Below are 18,031 nucleotides of genomic sequence, written 5' to 3'. Positions count from 1 at the left end.
TTAGTCTATTTATCATGTGTGGATAGATCAGAAAGCTTCAAAAGCTTCATTTGACGCTTTGTGAAACTTGATGCTTTCGGCCTTTCCGGGTCTTTCCGTGCTTATGTCTTCTTATCTTTCCAGTTTTTGGTTATTAAACGGAAAAAATAAAATCAATTTTCGGTCTTCCAAGTTTGCCGAAGACCATAATTAAGATAGTGTGAAATTGCCAACCACCACCTAAATCCCTTGTAGTAAGGAATTATGGATAGGGAAAGGTGGCGTAATTTAATTGGATTAATAGAAAGGAGAGCATATCAAAGTTAGTTGTAAATCGGAACTAGCATCCAATAGTCTGGTTTTTCCTTCTAAGCCTCAAACACTTACATTACCCAACTCTTGTTGGAAGGAAGAATTGATGGGATTCAATATCAGATTTCACATTCAGGTTTACAATCCTATCAATACGTTCAATTCAAATAAAAAGGCAAAAAGCTAATGTTGTCTTCTACACGGCTCAATCGTTCAGTAACGTGAATTCTTTTCTTTCTTTCCCTCTCGTGGAGTACTCAAATGTTCAAAATGATTTTTCAATGAAGACTGAAGAGAAAGGCTATGGACCAGAATGTTTACACCTCTTTGATTGCTTCCTGGGATAGCCCAAAAATACAAATGAAGCATCGGTCTGAGTAGAGTTCTGTCCATAGACCATAGAGAAAGGCAGAGGCATCTAGCGACTATATAATGACCGAGAACATGGAATCAAACAAAACAATAAGGTGGCCATCACTTCATACAGAAACAGTTCACTAAGAAAGCAGAAATATCTACAAGCGAGATGATGGAAACCATCCAATCATGCTGACTTTTTAACAAAAGAGGTATCTTTTCTTTCTTTTTATCTCCATGTCATTTCGTGTCGTGTTCCATTAACGTACTACCACTAATGCAGGATGGCACAGGCGATCGATCTCCATGGTCAATTATTCCAAATAATACAGTAAAAAGTTGATCATTAACTGAAATTATCGCCAATAATTGTCATTATTTTGCTGGAGATTGACAGATTGAGAGATGAATGGATAGAGGCAAGTAGATTTTGGAGTCAAAAAAGTTGGGATATCCACAAAATTCCCAGAAATTAATTTTATTTCTGTTTTTCTATCTTTCCTTCTGAGTGGAATACAGTGATATATATCCACAAGATCCAAATGGTGATATTGATTTGACTGATTGCTAAGCAGAGCCACTATCGGTCCTTCTATTTCTTCCTCCTCTTCTTCTTCAGTTCTTCGTGCTACTTTTCCTTTTTTTTTTTTGACAAACAATCATCTGTAAATGGTCTCCATAAAGTAAGCTCTGCTGGCTACTTCATCATGAACCCTTGGATGATAACTTCATCCTTCGATCGATCTCCTTCTCTAACTCTTCGAGGCCTCCCACCTCTTCTAGTTCCTGCAACAACAGAAGCAACAAAATGTACATCTGAGTTCTGATGTACACGATAAAAAGGGAGTGAAACTGTTCAAAAGGGCCGTCGGGTTACCCACCTTCGGACCCAAGAAGAGACCGTAGGGCACTCCGTTAAATTTGTCCGAGTGATGGATCTGCAACAGGTGGCAAAGTATATACAGAGGAAGGTCATAACTCCGCACTAATTCGACCGACCAAAATGGATGGGGCAGGGGCAGAGGCAGAGGAGGCATACCCGGTGGGCTGCAGCAACTTTGCGAAAATAAGGGACGTTGGCAATGGGTCCCACTGGGAATCTTCTATGCACCAGACCGTCGTGGACGAACATGTAGGCCATACCAAACACCGTTATTCCTAGACCCTGCAAACGAAATCTTTATCCCCGTAATTCAAATGCATCTTTGATTGAACTTCGTGGCTAACCGTTAGCCGTTAACGGCCTAACGAATCGTAGCCGTTTCAAGTTTGAGCCGGAGACAAAAAGGTCATCTATGCTATGCAGACCACCTTTTCGTCAGGATCACATCGGGATTACTTCACGTTTACCCTAATAATTAAATTTCAGTGTTGCAGCTAAGAGCCTAGAGAGAGAGAGAGAGAGAGAGAGATTCGAAACTTACAGCACCAAAGCAGAGTCCTGGAACGAGGCCTTTGTGGAAGAAGCCATAGGACAAAAGAGCGATTGCTGGAACCGCGTTGATAATGGCGAAGACATCGTTGAGCTCGAAGGGTCCCTCTCTGGGTCGGTGATGAGACTGCATTCAATTTTATCATATTTATTTCATTAAATTGTTATACCGCCTAAACTTTGGAAAAATGAATTAGTCAATGATAATACGATTCAAAAGTTAATTATTAATTGAAAAGAAAAGAAGAAAAGGGAGTCCCAGATCTCCTGTACAGTCCATTCTGCACAACCAATACATCAGCATTCACATCACACATTATGAACGTTGTACATGTGCGAGCAATTTAAGATGTCTAAAGATGCTCGTTTCATTTATATATTAAAAAAAAGGGTAACCCAGCCGTGAGATACAAATTTAATGGAGGATAACAGAGGTCATCTTCTTACCGACAACCCTTTCTCCTCACCAGCACCGCCCCTTTGTTTCTAGAGACAGGTGACATGGAAACTCTTTCCAACGAGACATATCGTGATTTCAGTTTTGAATTCAACCATTACATTAAAAAAAGAAAAATATTACAGATTAATCGGACCAATTACAGATCGGGTTCTGACATTAGAGAAGGAGAAAGCAAGTTAGAGTAGATGGTGGTATCGGATCAGGCCGGAGGAGGGAGGGGTTGGGATGTGGCGAGACAGGGTAGCATCTGATTGGCGGAGGAGAGGTAACAACTATGAGTCAACAGAAGTGTTAGGCAATCGGATGTGGACGACGGTGGATGGTGGTATCGGCGGAGGCGGGGACGGAATTGGGAAAAGACGGAAACCCCTCTCCCACACGTTTCTTCTCATCTCATCAATTTCTCCCCTCTTTTTTTTTTAATTTTAATGTTTTAATATATTAAAAATAAGAGAAAAGGACGTTTGACCTCCATGAACGTTCTTTGCACTCAGATACCTGCACATGATCTTATGCTTACGTGGCATCATGCGATTGGATGTGAAAGACATCGAGATCGAGTTCAGGAGATCCGAAATCAAGAAAAGGAAGAAGCATAGCCATACCTCGTGCATATGCCACAATGAAGCATGCCAAAGCGCTCTGTGAGCCCATCTAGCCCAAAACTCCATTCCGACCTAAAATTTCACAATACCCATCTCGTTAATTTCACTAATCAAATCATTCACAAATCCCCATGTCTCCGAATCCGGTTGGAGAAATCCGAGAGAAAGGGAAAGTAATACTTACAGCAGCGCCCACAGATAAGGAAAATGTCCCCAGCATTTCTGAAACAGGGACCTCTCCTCCCTGTTAATGGAAATTAAAAGAAACCCAAGTTAACGAAATCGAATCATTAAAAAGGAAAACTAATAGGCAAAAGAAGAAAGAACGCATACCTCCATTTGCCATGAAAACCGGTAATAAACAGCGGCCACGGCCATGGAAGTGATTCCCAGACTAGACATGATTGCAGCGATGAGGTAAGTATACCTTTCTGATTTCTTTCTTGCTAGTCTCTCAGCAACTCGTGCGGGTACCACCCGATTGATCTCATCGGAGCTCTCACCTGTGTTATGTTCTGGAGCTCTACTAGTACGAATACTACTACCACTACTGCTATCCTGTTTCTTCTCCTCTAAGACGAAGCATATAGTCATTCTCATACTTTTCTTCGCGGGGAAAATTTTAAGCGGACGGCGTATGGCCGGAGAGAAAAAGATAGAAGAGGGACGGATGAAGGAGGTGGCTCTGGGACCCATGAACGAATTTTGGCCGAAACCGTATGTTTTCGCGCCCGCAGCGATGGAGATGCCGGCTGTCATGGTCGCTCTTTTGCGGAGAGCTTGAAGCTGGACGAATGAACTCGGATTTCAGGAGGACAGAGAGCGCTTCAGCCTGTAGAAAGGCCTGGAATTAGTAGGTGAAGTGAAGTGCATGGGGACCTCATCGTCCGAACTCGGTCCATTTGAATCAAACAACCAGTGGAAATGCCACTATCTTTTCCCTAATTTACAAAACTGACCCCAAACATTTTCTTGGTCAAAGGCCAAAAGTAGTTAATCTCATCTTTTCTCCGATCTGTGACCTCTTAGTGCATGTAAAGAATGTGGGGCAGTGAGGATGAAACACGTGTCCCAACAATTGGATCAGTATTCAGTAGTGAAATGTCCATTACTTTTAAAACATTCCCTCCCTCAGTTGAGCAACCAAGCCATGTAGAAAGTATTTGACCAAAACAAAACACACATCAAGAGCTGATTGGTTCCCTAATAAAGTTGCAAAATGACCTATTGGATTGAGGCACTTTCCATCCCATGGAATGAATTACATTGCTTAATTTTTTAGTCGTATGGCAATCAGGGTTATCATCATCAAAATTGGAATCCGCTCCGATCTGATTAAAATCTGATTGAATTTGAAGTTCTTGGATTCGAATTCAAATCTTAATAGACTGATTTGGATTTATTCCGAATCTGCTTTAATTTTTTTTTTTAAATCTAAAATTTCAAATTCCATAAATCATTCTAAATGATGATTTTTTTTTATTGTTATTACTCACCATAGCATTGCTTTGGATGTCTTTTCATCAATGTAACAACAATATTATGTTTTAATCTAAGAAAAATGGTGGTAAAAAACATTTTATCAAATAGAAATTTGTACATGGTGTTGCTAGATCTGCTTAGATCTACCGAACAACATTCATGAGGGCTTTCTACTTTTCTTAGAAAATGAAAAACGGCGATGATACCTTAATAAGAACAACATTCTGTTAATTTGTTGGCTAATGTTAGGATCAAAGCGATGAAGAGTCAAACAATTAAGGGGGTGCTTTGTAGTATGGACGGGAAATTGGTGGGTATGGATCGATTTACACTACATCATGTTGCAGGAATCAATCCACACCATACCACAGTTCATAGCTGTTTTGAACTGTGGACTGGACCAGTCTACACCACACTTTTTGATTCCATGAATCTCATATACATTTATAAATGGTCTACACCAACATTTTAAAAAATGACTTGAAAACGGAACCATTCTAGCCACTGGTTTTCGGGTTGACGGTCCGACCGCCCGGTTCGAACAGACGACCCATTTTGACAAAAAAATTAAAAATAAAAAACGGTAAAAAACCGTTGAACAGGTTGATGGTTCGATCACTTGGGTCAATAGATTGTTGACTTTTTCAACGGTTTCTGGCCAAAAACCGAGTTTGGGGTAAAACAAAACCGCTTGCCTGGACGGTTTTCAGGCCGAATGGTCCGACCGTCCAGGTCAACGGCGGTTCAAAAACCTTGATCTACATAATTAATCATAAATATCTAATTTTTGCATTTTATATAATAAATATATTGAAAAAATTCATCAATGAATTAATATTAACCAATAAATATTAATTTTTTTATAAAAACAATAGTAAAATAATTTAAAATTTTAAAAATATTTTAAGTATTATTTTATTGATAAAATATTAAAATTTAAAAAATTAAAAATTAAATAAAATAATTAATATTTTATTAACAAAAATATTAAAATGTGATACAGACAATAGGATTTCAACCTTTCAAAGAAAGTGTGAAATAGGGGATCAAAAATCAAGTGGGAACAGTGCCTAACTATGAGATTTTGCCGTAGATAAAAAATTGGAATGTGGAGCGTGGATCGATCCCGTCCACAACGTACAGAACAGGTGTTCATCAGTCCCGTCTACGAAATTAACAGTGTTGAACACCGCCTAAACTGGTCCCATCACCGTTAAATTGGTTTAGTTGTCGTGTGTGTGTGGGGGGAGGTGTCAGGTCAGGTGGGTTGCTCACGGAAGTGTCGATAAAGGTAATTAAAGAATTTTCTAATGTTCTCTTTTAGTGAATTTGTACCAAACATTAGAATTCTGTTGTTGTTACTTGTGTCAATAACCTTTTGCTAACAAGGAAGTCCGGATTAGTTATTTGATAGCTGTGTAAAGTCTAGCGTAAAGATATTATTATCGGTTAAACAGCCCTTACACAGCCATCAACATTAATTTTCATTTCTGCAAGTAGGGGGTGTGAGTGTCAATTGGACTGGATTTGGTCCAATCCAATCCAGTCCAATGTAAACCCATTATAAATAGATTTGGTCTAATCCATTGTTTAGACTGTCCAATCTAATCAAATTTGTTTTAATTTAGATTGGTTCTATTTCAAATATGACTTGATTCATTGACACCTATATTCTCATTTTCTATCAATGGATCAGATATCGGCACAATCCAATCCAATCAATATAAATTCATTACAGATTAATCATGTCTAATTCAATCCAATAAATACTTTGGATCATTAAGCCTGGACTCATCTAATTTAATATATGTTATTAATTCGTCCAATCCCTTCAATTTAAAATCAATTTGAACACTCCTATCCGCAACTAAAGCAGCTTTATGTTTCTCTAGAGTCCAGACAAATACAAAAAGGGTTAATCCTCGTCTTCTTACACCTACAAGCCATTAAAGGGAGAGATGAGATCCCATCCCATTCCCATAATGTGAGTCAATGCTTTTTCTTTTTCTTTTCTACAAGTATATGTACATTCCATTCTCATCCAAATGCCGCCCAAACCCACTACAGATGACTACAGACCCACCACCGACCATCTCTATCTTTCTACTCGTTCTCAAATTACTCGGTTTTGGGTGCACATGTAAATATGCAAATTGCAAAGCAGCTCCGATGAATTAGTCAGAGTGGCAGTTTGGTAATTTGGTGAAAAGGAGAGGGTGAGAGACAAGAAGGTGGGGAGGGGCTGTCAATAGTTAGCAAAAGACATGTCATATGCAAGGCAATAACGAGAGGTGGAGAGGGACGGTCGTCTTGACTCATGAGAAAAGTGAGGAGACAAGGTAGGGAGAGAGCGAACGTATCTCAATGGGCAACCACGGCCACTCACTTGCCACATGTTTCCACCCGCTTGCATTAGCCCTGTACCTACCTGGCGTCCTCCACCTCCATGCTGTGGGTGCCGCTACTACCAATCAAGTCCAAATCAGCAATAACACGAGAGTTCGGATCTACTTCTCACAAATGCATTTCACACCAACCTTACGGTGCATTTTCTTCGCACATCAGAAACATCTCCCATATTTGTATTTATTATGCATGAGGAGATATTCTCAATAAAGGGTGGGATATGGCTGTGGGATTGGTGTGAGGCACACATCCCAATTCACGACATCCCATTTTATCAATTGATGGTGGCTCTCGGCTCAGCTCTTAGATGGTAGGTGATGAGGGGTGATTTGGCCTCTACTAATCTGGTGACATGTGGCATCTATCTTTGTCGCTTGACACCTCAGTGCCACATAGATAGACGCATACCTCGTCGAGTCAAGGAAATGCACCCCTGAATTAGTCCAGAATACCTCATACGCAGCTCGAGCACCTTAGCAAGGCAGCTAGTTGCACCTCGTCTAGGGCCGACTTGTAGTATCTCGTCGTTATCAGTCTAAGGGACCTTGGCATGAGGAGCAACCTCATTCGAGGACTTTCGACCTATGGTACTTATCAGTACCGGTCCAAGGGACCTTGACATGAAGAACGACCTCCCTCGAGGACTTTTCTATCTGATTGAAGTCCAAGTGGCAACCTACGAGACGTGCTCGCCGACTTTGCAGGCATCCCACCATTCCTAGGTCCTCCAAAAGTCAACTCCCATACCGAATGTTCTGGAGGAAGGCACCAAAGCCTATATAAATGTCTCATTTCCAACTTCAAGAGGTATGCACAATTTAGCTCTTGTAGCTCTCTAGCTCTTTTGCTCTCTAGCTCTTTTGCTCTTTAGCTCTCTCCAAAATCTATATTTCATTGACTTAAGCGTCAGAGTGCCCACCCCGAGTAAAGCAGCCTAGGCACTCTAGTACTGTCTCTTTGCAAGTTGACCCAACGAACCAGCCAGTTCGGCATCCGAATCACCTTCCAACAAGGAACTACTAGATCATGCATCATCAGTAAAATATCCGACTTGGACGAAAGACCTGGGATCAAATTCAAATCCCATTGTTGCCACCAAGATCTCGGGGGACGGGGGTTTTCAAGGGGTAGAGTTGGGTTATACCCCACAGGCGGTTCATAGCACATTTCCTTTGTGTATTGGGAACATTTCTTATACTTGTCACAGGAAGATATTCCTAATGTACGGAGAGGATGTGATGTAGGGTGCACTTTGTGGGGAGCAATGTTCTAAATATCGACAAGCCAATATGCCGATAGGGCGTATCTGCTTGTATCGGTGTTTTTTTTTCAAAACTAGTTCAAAGGGGTCAGTTTAAGTCCTAACTACCTTTTGAACCATGACATGATCCGCCCCTGTAAGGGCATATTGGGAAGGCCCAAATATGATATGTATTAGCTTATATGGACTGATATGTAACAATATTTTGAACATTAATGAAAAACCCATCTATCGAAGGTTTAAAATTTCATTACGTATCGATCTGTATTGGCCAATATGTATTGTATCAATGAATCAATGATATGCGAAATGTAAGGAGTTCCGGGGTATGACCTGTTTCAGGGTAACCAGGCCTTTAACCGACCCCTTGAACATATTTTGAAAATAAAAAACAAAAAACTTATATATAGTGTTAATACAAAGTCCGATACACCCAATTTGGCGTATCGGATTGTATGGAAACTTTGAACTTTTTGCATCTGTCCTTAAATATCTATAAAAAAAAAATTAAAAGATCACATCAATGCCCCACAGGGCATGTATCAAATGTGCATCATTGGAGATGTCTAATACACCGTTGGGATGTACTGTGAGGTGCCTATGTGAATTTGCAATTTTTGAACGGGCTCCAAACAGAATGTTCTGTGTCCCACAGGTACCCAACAGCCCATCCCTCCCGATGGGGGAGATGCTCCCAATTCATGAGAGGGATGGGCTGTGGGGCGCGCACTCTAGTGAGCCCATCACGTCTGGAAGGGGAGTGATTGGGGCACATGACCTCATGTACGAGTATGATGCATCCCACCTGTTGACGTGAAAAGACAAGAAATAACTGTTTGTAATGGTCCCTAAAAAAAATGGAATGTACCGATCGATATCATTCTATGTTGCAAAACCTAAACCTAATAAGCAACTCAATCGTGGAGACTTCAAAGCTTACATCCCCACACCGACGGCAGCCGGTGTCCACAGGCACAGGCATAGGCACAGCCATTCAATCAACTACTTCAGTGGACGATATTACCCCATTCATGATTCATCTACACCGTCCGATTTTAAACTTATTTGGATCGTTGCTTTGGTAGGAGCGTTCCGCAAGCCATTCCATTTTACGGCATTACCCATTGATCTTCCTCTTCTAAGTTGTAAGTTGTAACTCACTCCACACACACCCCTCCTTCTACAGTCTGCTTGTGATTGTGGTGGCCCACAGAACCTTGGAGCCATCTGTGTCAAATTGATGGTGACTGATCCATGAGGCCCTGTCTCCCTTTTGGACTACTCATCGTCGATGCAACTCACTAGCGTTCAACCTGCGATGGTCCGTCCAAACAACAAGTGACTTGCATTGAACGACCTTCAGGAGTCAGGACCATGTCCACGTCCGCAGGTATATTGTGGGCTTAGATTCTTCTTCATTCTTGGGATCATCGGGTTTCTTCTCAAATGATACCATATATACCACACACCAGCTATGCAATTCAAGTCTCAAAAACGTTGGGTGTCCCCACCTTAGTTTTATCATGAAGCAACCACTTGGCTCTTGAGTTGATAGGTGCCACACAGTCGGTGGCCTGGTTCTGAGAGAATGAACAAGACTGTCACACCTTTTTCCACTTGTCAACTGATTAGCCACATCTAAAGTTGCCAACTCATTCAAATCCCTTTTCTTTTCCACTACTCCCACCAAACTCCTCGTCTCATGTCAAACCGGTGAGTGGCTCTGCGATTTTGGGCTTTTCAAGTATATATATTGAAGATGACTTGTTCGTTTTTTTTTTTATTGAAAGAGCTTTGACGAATCAAAATTCATTCATAAATTTTAATAAATAACACTTGATTGGCTATTATGTTTATGATTGCAGTTTATTGCTCAAAAAATTTTCCTCAAGAACCCATTAGCATGAAGAGAATGTCTCGATCTTGAATGATGAATGAAAACTGCCCCGGAACAATTCAGAAGAAAGAAAAAACAATGCCCGCTAAAATGCATCCTTGAAATTGTATATATTGTATATACTGTATATATAGTATACACCGATTTTAGTTTTAAGCTTTTAGCTACATTTTGTTATTAATAAATAATAATAACAATGTGATTGGATTGGGTTTTGCCTAAACATGATGAAGGTGAGCCTGGCCCAAGCCCAACCTAAGTAGCTTGAGTTTGTCCAGAATAGATCAGCCAAGCCCACAAAACGTACAAATCTTTACTTTTATAATGGCAATGCCGATACTTAGACCATCATGCAAAAAAAATCTAATTTTATTTATGGTTAGAATTACATGTTGCACCATTCAAAAGACTCATGGTTAGAATTAGAAGTGAGCAATAAAATAAAATAAAATAAAAACCAAAAAAACCAAATCGGCTGAAACTGAACCGAAAAATTAGTTAACTGAACCGGTCGGTTTGGTTTCAGTTAACCAATATAGAAAACCGGCGGTTAACCGAACCAATCAATATACATATATTTTTATATATTTTATATATTTATGCATATTATATATATTTTATATATTATAAATTAATAAATATGTATATTTATAATATATGATATATTATTTATTATATAAAATATAATATTATATATATTTATATATATTTTTATAATATATATTGTAAAAATTAAAAAACCGAAAAATCGACGAACTGAATCGATCAACCAATTAATCGATAGGTTTCGGTTCGATTTTAGTTTCTGCTTTTCTAAAAACTGATACTACCGGTTTGATTACAAAATATGCCCCACGGTTTGGTTAACCGAATCGTGAGCACCCCTAGTTAGAATTACATTTAAGTTTGAAGATTTGAACTAAATAGAGTATTAATAACCGAAAATGGCTATTCTTCCTCAATCTTAATATTTACCTATTTGGCGTTATGACGAATCCAAAAAGTGAAAGTATAGTATGATATTATTTTGAATCTTATATTAGATATAAGACTTTTATGTAAATAGGTGTTTAAATATTTTTATAGAAAATTATGTTTGTTGGGAAATGGGATCATTAAAACTTGGAGGAGAAGCTCTGAGACATGTTTGAAGACGCTATCTTTAGAATGTTATTTGCTCACACTCAGTTTTACTAAATTTGCTGTTGGGTTATAGGTAAATCCGTTTATAAGATACAACAGAGCCTTGGGCAAGAATCTGCAACCGGCAAAGTTGAAGAGTCTCCAAAGAAGCCTTATGTGGGACAGTAGCAGACTGGACTGAGAGAGAGAGAGACAAAGTGATTTTCGAAATTGTGTGTGCAAATGCTTGATTCATGCTCTTTAAATAATTTCTGAAGAATAATGGAGCAGAGGAAGGTGCTGGTTCAGAAAAGGCTCATTGAACAGTCACAAGTTCAAAAATTGTGATTGTTAAAAGGTAGTTAACATCAACGGTCAGTCTCGCACCAAAAGTCAAAGCCGCCATTTGCGAGCAAAGTGCACATCATTGCGCCGCACACACGCATGTGCACGGTTGCGCGGTAGCAAGCATCCATACTCTCCTCTTTATATCTAAAGAGTGTAAATTAGCTCCTATTAAAAAACCCAAAACAATTCTTGTAATTTTCCAATGTGGGACAAATTAAAAACTGGTTTTAGTAAGAAAAAAATCTATTTTTCAAGACATGTGTGCAAGTGTATTTTTTCATGTAATTGACCAAACAAACCTATTGGATTTAATCTCTAATGAGATTGAAACCCAACAATGTTTAGCTTCATGTATGTATTATGGGGATGCATTGTTACTCAACTAGTTTGTTGGGTGAATGCAAATAAAAGATTTCTCAGTCAGTTTGTTGCATCTAAGGGTGCCAATAGACTGCCAAAATCAATTTGGACGGACCAAAAAGACAAAGTGGATTAGACTAATCTGGTCCAAAATATTTATTAGATTTGGACTGGACCTGGTCAGCCTGTAATAAATTTATATTGAATTTGGTTGGATTAAGTCAATATCCGCTCCATTGATACAAGATAAGGACATAGGTGTCAATGGACCGGATTTGGGTTGAAACCAATCTAAATTAAAATGAATTTGAACAAAATGGTCCAAATTACTCATTGGATTGGATTGGACCTAGTCTATTTGTAATGGACTCACATTGGACTGGATCGGATTGGATCAAATCCAGTCCAATCGACACCCCTAGCTGCATCAATTTGAAGTTCTTTATGGGGGGAGTATGTACGTTGCAATTTCTTTTGGAATCAATTATTCTCTTCAATATGAGGTCTTGGTCATGGGTAAATTTCAAATATTAAGACTTTTGCCTTGTTTTTAAATAAATTCCTAGAATTAAAAAAAAGATTCAACCATGATATGATACCGGAAAAACTTGTATCCAATCAACTGTATAACAAAATTGGTAACCAATTGGGTGGTATTTATCAAAATCCATAGGGGTTTTGATTGGTGAAAACATTTCCGGTATCATGTCTTTCTGAAATCATAGATTTTTCATTCATTTTCCTACATTTTCTTTCAAACCAAATGCAGCCTAAAAAAAGGGTAAATTGTTGAAACCTTCCTAAAAATTTGATAATTGAAATCACCTTCCCTGAACTTTCTGACATAGTTGCAAGTAGACCCCTTTTGATAGAGTTTTCTAAAAAAGACATAAAAATGTCCAAAATACCCATGCAATTACTTTGAACAAGAATGTTTATTTTTCAATTTTCTCTTCATATGAATCACTATCTCAAACCCTTCTATTCTCATTTCTGAAATTGATTTATTTTTCCAAAATTTTCCTTCATATCAATTATTCAAAGGTAAAGCTGCAACTTTAAATTCTCTTTGTTTTTATGGTTCATAAAGTTTTTATTGTTTTTTATTTTCCCTTAGACATTTTATGCCTTTTTTTAGAAGATTCCACCGGAGAGAATAAACTTACAACTGTATTAAAAAGTTCAGGGGAGGTAATTACAATTATAAAGTAGGAAAGATAACACGTGGCTAGTTCAGACTCCCTGGCCCAAATTTAACCGTTCATGGCGGGATAAAATTCTAATAGATGGTGCCGTTTGGCATACGAGGAAACCTCTTTCCATGTTTATAGCTGACACTCCTCACTCCCTCAGACTGGGCCGAGATCAGATCGAGCCCATCAATCTTAAAGGTGAGCCTGGTATTTGGTCCACACCAGTTCCGCATCGTTAATGGTTTGGCCCACTTGACAAAAACCCAGGATAGGCCACAGCCCAAATTGGGGAGCTGTCTAAAATGCAAATTTTCTCGAAGATGATTTTTTGTCTGGTGGGTTGAATTGTTAACTCACTTTTCTTATCTTTATTATTTATTTTAATTTATACTTTAGACGACCAGATTCATGAAATTTATGAATGCTATGAACAATGTAATTGGATACACAGGAGATTTTGGTGTATGCCACCCATCCCATGCCAGTCTTCTTATGGAAGTAAAAGCATGTTTTTGTTAGTTTCAGAAATAAAGTTTTCTTCTGGCTTAAATAGAAAGATTCCCACCTTGTTTTGAGAAACCAAACATCCAAGAACACGTTTTTGTTTTTTTATTTTGCTAATGTAACATTTTTAAAAACAAGAAAATTAGAAATATTTGAAGAAACAACAATAACAACAAAGACCAAGAAAACGATCAGGGGATTGAGCTTCTGAGCATCAGGGGAGGACAAGTAATGAGACCCCTGCAAACGGCATTGAGCTTCTGGGGCGCAAAAATGGAGGGACGCTTTCGGCCTTCCTCCAACAGAGGCCAAATCTCAACAAGTGAGTGAAGTTTGGGCCAAAGGATGTTGTTTGCTTCCACAAATAAATCAAGGTGCCAAAACGGGCCAAAGATAAGTTTGGGCTTCAATTGTTTGTTGCCATTCAAATATTCCTTTTATTAAGTCGTTTTGCCGGGCTCATGCCTATTCTGAAAGAAACAGTACCTGCTTAGCATAGAGAAATGGAAAACCCAAAGGTTGCGTTCGGAAATGATGCAAATGGAGTGTAAATCTTGGTTCAGGGTAAATTTGTATTTTGGTTTACTTTTACCTGTGTTTGGTAACAGTACATTTTTGTATTGATAAATGACAGATCAATGCATATTTACATTGATAATAATATGTAAAAGTACACTAATAAAAAAGAAGTAAATTTGCATTCAATTGGACTTTTGATAAAAAAAAAGTATATGTTTTATTGAAATTCATGTTTGCATCCATCGTAACTAAAAATCTGTTTGATAAGAAGGTAAATTTACCACTGCAAAACTAACCCAACTTTGCAATTTATATAAATCGTATTACACTTTATATATTTGCATTCACACTTATTTGCATTGTTTCTAAACTCAGCCAAAAGGGGAAACGTTTTATTCAATTTTATATTAAAAATCGAAAATTTCAGTTAAACCTTTTTTTTTTGGTTAAAACTGAATTTCATTAATATATTAATATATTAATATAATTTATCCAATTAACTGAATTTATAAATCTGAAAATTGAAACTAAAATCGAAATTTTGTAAAACCAAATTGACCAAACTGAAATAACCAAACAAAAAAAAATCTCAAATTAAAAATTTTAATTCGAATTTTTTTCAATGTTTTAACTTTTAACCGAACAATTTTAAAAGATGTATGCAAACATGAATTTCAATAAAACAATTTTAAAAGATGTTTGCAAACTGAAATGCAAACATGAATTTCAATAAAAGATGTATGCAAACATGAATTTCAATAAAACAATTTTAAAAGATGTATGCATCGGAAGGGCAATTTTAAAAGATGTATCAGGATATGCCTTGGATACGCATGTGTATCAGAGAAAAACTAAAATACACATAGATATGCTTGGAAACACTAGAAATACTTTAATAAATCATAAAAATACATCAATGACACTAAATATAAGACCTCAATGAGGTATATATACATTAAATTAATATATTTTAATAGTTTTATGAAGAAATATATTGTAGTTAACTATAATTTCATTGAAAATCCTATGCTTAACTATAATTTATAAATTACAATTCTTAAGATTTAATGTTTTATGGGATGGAAAAAACCCAACTCTCTTATCCAACCATAAAACAAGCATTGGCACAACTTCTAAGTGAAAATATAATTAGTAATTATTTATTATTTATTTCAAAAAATTATAAAAAATAAAAAATTATATAATATATTCAAAAAATAGTTATTAAAGAAGAAATTTCAATTGCTTTGTGGATATGATAGATCATCCACAGAATTAAAATATATTCAATCATTGTGATCAAATGATAAAATATAATTATTTAATTATTTATTTTTTTAATTCTAAAATAAAAAAATAAAAAATAATTAATAAAGAAGAAATTTCAATTGGTCTATCGATATGATACATCATCCATAGAATTATAATATATTCAATTTTTGTGATCAAATGATAAAATATAATTAATTATTATTTATTTTTAAATTCTAAAATATGAAAAAATAAAAAAAAAATTAAAAAAGAAATTTCAATTGTTCTATGGATATGATAGATAAATCCGTAGATCTAAAACATTTTTAGTCTTTATAGGCAAAGAAAAAATTACATTTTCAAATTTTTTGTTAAGTTATATTTATCCCAGATATCTTCATGAAATTTCCATAAATCTACTGATAACAGAAAAGAATTATGATTTTGAATGTAAGAAATGTAGATCAACATAAATTTAAACATTCAAGAAAAAAAGAAATCACAAGATATTATAAAAATTTGAAAAAGCTTACTTATTTTTGCCATATTTTTTCAAAATTTGAAAAATCTTAACAAAAATTAATGATTTACACTTGTTTCTTGCAAATTTTTGCAAATCTAGCACTCTAGGAATGAGGTTTGGAGTTTAGAGTCATTTGGGGGTGAAAGAAGGTTTATTTCAGGGAAAAGAAGCTTGTTTTCCCCATTTATTTATTTTTTTCAGTTTTGGTCATATCTTTTTCGTTGATACGCCTCGATGTGGTCTGATATGTGTCTGATATGCATGAAAAAAGAAAATGGGATGCCTGATTTCCATGTGTATTCCATTTCTTTTTTTCAAAGATATGATACAACACTCCCTATATTGGCATATCGTATTGAAATTTTAAACCTTGCTTGTAGTGTAATTTTAAGAGAGTCGTTGTAGACCGTTAGTGTAACTATACTTTTACTAGAAGATGCTTTAAGCCCTTCAATCAAGGCACTAATTTCTGGATCATATGCTTTGATGGCCCAACATGGGCTTCCATTGGCATGCAAAGATTTCAAGACTACTTTTGCATTGGAGGATGAATGCTTGTATGCGACACTTGTGAGAGGATCAAATGAACCATCAATTTGAAGTTGTAAATGGGGATTATGTTTTCTATTTGAATGAGTTTGGCTATCACATTGGAGATATAACTTTATTTTACCAATGATATCCATGGGAGAAGTATCGTGTGATCATTTTTAAAAACAACTTTGTTTCTTGCCTCCTAGATAGATAAATCATTAGACAATTATAAGTGCTTCATTTTTACCAAGGCCATGTTTGGGAGTGCTTAAGTTAAAAATAAGTGTTTATTCAAATAAGCTCTTATTTGCATTTGGCACCCAACTTTTTTGAGTGCTTATTTTTTAAAATAAGCACATATTTTATATTGGGGGTTTGGTAGTCTTTTTCTCTAATAAACACTTAAATAAGCATTTGTGACTATTTTGTTCTTCATTTTCTTTCAAATTTTCAAAACATGCCCTTTGAAAGTACTTATATGAAAGCACTTTTATAAAAGCATTTTTATGAAAGCACTTTTATGAAAGTACTTTTACGAAAGCACTTTTATGAAAGCGCCCTTATGAAAGCACTTTTATGAAAGTACTTTTACGAAAGCACTTTTATGAAAGTACCCTTATGAAAGCACTTTTATGAAAGTACTTTTATGAAAGCACTTTTATGAAAGTACCCTTATGAAAGCACTTTTACGAAAGTACTTTTATAAAGCGCTTTTATAAAAGTGCTTTCATAAAAGTACTTTCATAAAAGTGATTTCGTAAAAATGCTATCATAATAGTGCTTTCATAAAAGTACTTTCTTAAAAGTGCTTTCGCAAAAAGTACTTTTATAAAAATGCTTCTGTAAACATGCTTTTATAAAAGTACTTTTATAAGTTCTTTCATAAAATTGCTTTTATAAAATTCAAATAGGGATAATTTTATAAGTGGTATTTTAAAATTCAACTAGGGATAATTTTGGAAGAAAAAATTTTAATAAGTGCTTATTGTATAAACACTTAAAAAAAGCTGGAAATTTGGGCTTAAAAAATAAGCCATTATTTTTTAAATAAGCACGCATTTCGGGCTTATTTCCCAAATACTAATAAGTGCTTAATGGCCCAAATAAGCACTTATTTATAAACACTCCTAAACATGGCCCAAGTATAACAATTACATAAATACTTGGATACACTAGGGAAATGCATTCAAGCCACATAAACACATTTGTTGTCCTCGTCATCATCATGCCTTATCCCATCCATATGGGTTCGACTACATGAAACCTGTTTTGCCAATCCATTCTATTTAAAGCTATATCCACTATTAAAATATTAGTGCTTAACTCATTTGTTACTACTCCCATGTCCTTTTTGATTTACCTTAAGACGACATTCATTTTCTGGATATGTGATTTCTTTTGCCCAACACTTTGCTCCATACAACATATGGCTTGGCCTTATAACTGTTTTATAGAATTTTCTTTTTAATCTAAATGGTATTTTCCT

General features: G+C 36.2%; 1 protein-coding gene and 1 long non-coding RNA gene across 2 annotated transcripts; one reads left to right on the top strand and one right to left on the bottom strand.

The window, feature by feature from the left end:
- Window positions 1–594: 594 nt before the first annotated feature.
- LOC148804228 (uncharacterized) lies at window positions 595–2,381 on the top strand. The gene is made up of 2 exons (XR_016080741.1): window positions 595–860; window positions 932–2,381. It is a non-coding gene; the product is annotated as an uncharacterized LOC148804228 (long non-coding RNA).
- On the bottom strand, window positions 1,077–4,029 carry LOC104595976 (beta-carotene hydroxylase 2, chloroplastic-like). The gene is made up of 7 exons (XM_010256925.3): window positions 3,479–4,029; window positions 3,330–3,389; window positions 3,146–3,217; window positions 2,073–2,207; window positions 1,688–1,813; window positions 1,530–1,586; window positions 1,077–1,434 (listed from the first exon to the last, which is right to left on the bottom strand). The coding sequence occupies exons 1-7, from the start codon at window positions 3,902–3,904 to the stop codon at window positions 1,354–1,356; spliced, it is 957 nt and encodes a 318-aa protein (XP_010255227.1). The 5' UTR covers window positions 3,905–4,029; the 3' UTR covers window positions 1,077–1,353.
- Window positions 4,030–18,031: the final 14,002 nt, after the last annotated feature.

This window comes from Nelumbo nucifera, chromosome 1 (genome assembly GCF_055504915.1).
Source record: "Nelumbo nucifera cultivar China Antique chromosome 1, China Antique-T2T, whole genome shotgun sequence".
Classification (NCBI taxonomy): Eukaryota; Viridiplantae; Streptophyta; class Magnoliopsida; order Proteales; family Nelumbonaceae; genus Nelumbo; species Nelumbo nucifera.
The sequence above is the reverse complement of the archived record's forward strand: the minus strand, read 5'-3'. Positions and strand labels throughout refer to the sequence as shown.